This window comes from Sinocyclocheilus grahami, unplaced genomic scaffold (assembly GCF_001515645.1).
Source record: "Sinocyclocheilus grahami isolate Dianchi unplaced genomic scaffold, SAMN03320097.WGS_v1.1 scaffold2300.1, whole genome shotgun sequence".
Lineage (NCBI taxonomy): Eukaryota > Metazoa > Chordata > Actinopteri > Cypriniformes > Cyprinidae > Sinocyclocheilus > Sinocyclocheilus grahami.
The window spans coordinates 60,280-63,641 of NW_015507479.1; the positions used below are offsets into that span (position 1 = coordinate 60,280).

General features: G+C 44.8%; 1 protein-coding gene across 1 annotated transcript; it reads left to right on the forward strand.

Moving 5' to 3' along the window:
• Positions 1-605: 605 nt before the first annotated feature.
• Positions 606-2,831, forward strand: LOC107574661 (myeloid-associated differentiation marker homolog). The gene is made up of 2 exons (XM_016261100.1): positions 606-719; positions 1,621-2,831. Exon 2 carries the CDS (start codon positions 1,676-1,678, stop codon positions 2,558-2,560), a length of 885 nt encoding a protein of 294 aa, XP_016116586.1. The 5' UTR covers positions 606-719; positions 1,621-1,675; the 3' UTR covers positions 2,561-2,831.
• Positions 2,832-3,362: the final 531 nt, after the last annotated feature.

Below are 3,362 nucleotides of genomic sequence, written 5' to 3' on the forward strand. Positions count from 1 at the left end.
AAAAATCAATTCTTGTTGTATTAACAGTGAAAAGGATATGTTCCCTGACCGGGACTCGAACTCGGGCCGCGGTGATGAGAGCACCGAACCCTAACCACTAGACCACCAGCGAGCGCTGCTCACACGCGTCAGGAGCCCTTATGCAGAGTCTGACACAGTAACATCTCTACAGTCTCTAGTTTACCACATGATTCGTCAGATTTAGAGACGCTACCAGGTTTAAAATCTGTAAAATCACTGACTGACAACAACGAACATTAGGTTATTAGGCTACTCTACCACTCAGTTGTCCAATTTAACTTTTCCCCTCATTATTTATGACATTATTGTACTCGTTTTGCTCCATACCCTTGCTTACTAAACTAAAAACGCAGTTACAGCGAGTTAGTGAGTTCCACTCAAAAACAAAGCATCTACAGAACTGTACAAAAATAAGCTTTGGTAAGAATTGCATTCTCTTTTTCTGTCTGTAAAGAACATTTTGAGACAATGTGCTAATGGAATGCTAAATTCCAACCTCTAACTTTAGCACGCAGATGCCCTTCCCCAGACTGCATGGAGAGGTCGAATGGTGAGAGAAAGGCTGTAACGTTACCTAATTCGGAGGAAATGGGCGTGGAGCCCTGAAGCCAGTCCCGTTAAGGAAGAGAACATCTGGCCAGCGACTCGGTTCTCATTTGTGATACAAACTGAAACAAAGCGGAAAAAGTCTGCACAAGGTATGTCTGTATCATTTGTTTTCCTCTTTTCTCTCGGGTTAGTCTGTGTTTGCATTGGTCTTATGTTTGTATTGTTTTGTTGTTGTAGACGCTTCTGAGGAATGCGCCTCATTTACATAAATACGCTTTTGCATGAGATTTATATGTTGTGCGCGCGTTTCGAAACATCTGGCATCTTCTAAGCGCATTCAAAAGTTCTAGAATTCTGATAAACGCGTTCAGTTCAGAGTTCTCCGAACCAACCGCACGCTCACCATTGCGTTCATCGCAACCTCATCCGACCCATAAAACACAGCAACCACACCCTCCACCACATCCGTTAGCTGCTAGAAAGATGGAGGAAAGACATGCTGAGGTTAAAGTTTAGCCCAGTATATAGGCTGTGCAATCAAATAAAACACCAGAGGCGTAATTTATAGTTTAAGTCTGCCCCAACGGCTTAAAAAAAAAAAAATCTAGTAGAGATTATCTTTTTGTTTGCTGGCTCCGCTTGTGTCAAAAATAGGTAGTGGCTAATGTGGAGGACGTGACCCGCAGTCGAGTCACTTCTGCTGATAAGGGTGTTACCTCGTGCTAGTCACAAAGTAGCTTAAATTGGGACATATTGTGTGAATTCCCGACCTCTATAGTCTAACTCTAGAGCTTAGCTCTTAAAGAAACAGTACACCCCAAAAACGAAACAAAAAAAACCATCGTCATTCCAAACCCAACCCCATCTTTACTCTGCTTTAAAAAGAAGATCTTAGGCAGAATAAACCCGAACCCTGCATTTAAACAGCCGTTTGCTGTGTTGTGAATCAGATTTGAGAGTTCTGGTAGAGGGGAAATTGTCAAATCTCTCAGCCAGTGGCATGCTTTGTTGATACAGATGGTCCATCTGCCTCTCTTTTTGTCCTTGCAGAGTCACCAGAAGGACACACATTGCACACCTTTGACATCCAAAAACCTCTCCAATCATGCCTCTGGTGATCTTGAAGTCCTCCCGCCTCACGTGGGTGCGTTTGGCCGCTCTAGTATTCACGTGTGTGGCGTTTAGTGTGGCGGCCCACGGAGGGGCGGTCAGCGGCGGCATGTACGATTGGAGCATCTTCTGCTGGGCTTTCAGCTTCGCCGGGACCCTGCTGGTTTTGGTGGTGGAGCTCATGGGTCTCCAGTCTCGTGCCCCTGTGTCCTGGAACAACTTCCCTATTACTTTCGCCTGCTACGCTTCGCTTTTTTGCCTGTCAGCGTCCATCATCTTCCCGCTCTACTTCCTGAAGGGCGAAACGAGGCGCGACGAGGTGCGAGACCACCGGATCGCCGCCTCTGTCTTCTCCTGCCTGGCCACCGTGGCGTATTTCGTCGAAGTGAGTCTGACGCGAGCGCAACCGGGCGAAGTCGCCGGGTACATGGCCACGGTTCCAGGCCTGCTTAAGGTTTGCGAGACCTTTGTGGCCAGCGTCATATTCGCGTTCGTCAGCAACCCCGTCTCTTACGACAGTCACCCGGCTCTGAAGTGGTGCATGGCCGTCTACTGCATCTGCTTCGTGATTTCGGCGGCCATCGTGGTCATGTGCGTCGGGGAATGCACCGGGTTCCTGCCGTTCCCGTTCGCACGCTTCCTTTCCGCCTACGCCCTGCTAGCAGTCGCCATGTACCTCACCGCCACCATCATTTGGCCAATCTTCAAGTTCGACAGCCGTCATTCGGGGACCTCAAGACGACCGGACTTCTGCCAATACGGTCACGGTTTGTGTTGGTGGGATAAACTGGTGGCCGTGGCTGTTCTCACCGCTCTCAACTTCCTGATCTACCTGGCGGATCTGGTGTATTCTGCCCGATTGGTGTTTGTCACGGCGTGAGAGAGCAAACGGTTGTCTTTTCCCTGACACTGAGGAAATCTTTGAAAACTAAAGATTTTTTGCAGACTGTGCTTCAATGAGTTTGAGCTTTTATTCCAAGTTTCTGGAGGAGGAGGAGGAAAATGTTCATTGAATAATGGTGTGTTCAAGTCAGAAAGATTGTATTTATGAGTTTAACACACATGAACGCAACCACAAAGAGTGGGAAACAGTATTATTTTAGTCTCGTTGATATATAAACATTACATTAAAAATATTGCCTTGGCAGCTAGTTGAAATTAAATAAGTTTAAGTAGTTTTTTTTTCTATTTAAGTTTAGTGTAAGATTTGGTTAACAATATTTTTTAAGCAGGATTATTTTAAGCCTTGCGTTTCCGACATGGCGGACGCAACAGATGCAATATCTGTTTTGATGATAAATTTGTTGAAATAAATTCATTTATTTTTTATTTGTACACTAAAACTAGTCAAGTTGCATGAACAAAATACAATAGTATTGTTCATTTATGATATAATATGTAACAATTTAGCTTACAGCACTTGGGAATTGAATAAGCAAAAACACAAGTAATGCACATTCTTTATTCATCATTTTGTAGAAATAGAGTTGTTTTTCATAGAAAAGGTACATCACCATCTTGCCAAGTGATTTGAATGCACCTGACATCCTAATTACGATTCCCAGCTCATAAATACGAACTCCCCAGGAGGACTTGAACGCACCATTGATTGTAATTTTAATGTAATTTAGTGCATTTTCTGATTGTGCCGCTGCTGCCTTATCGCATCCACGTCGCTGTGT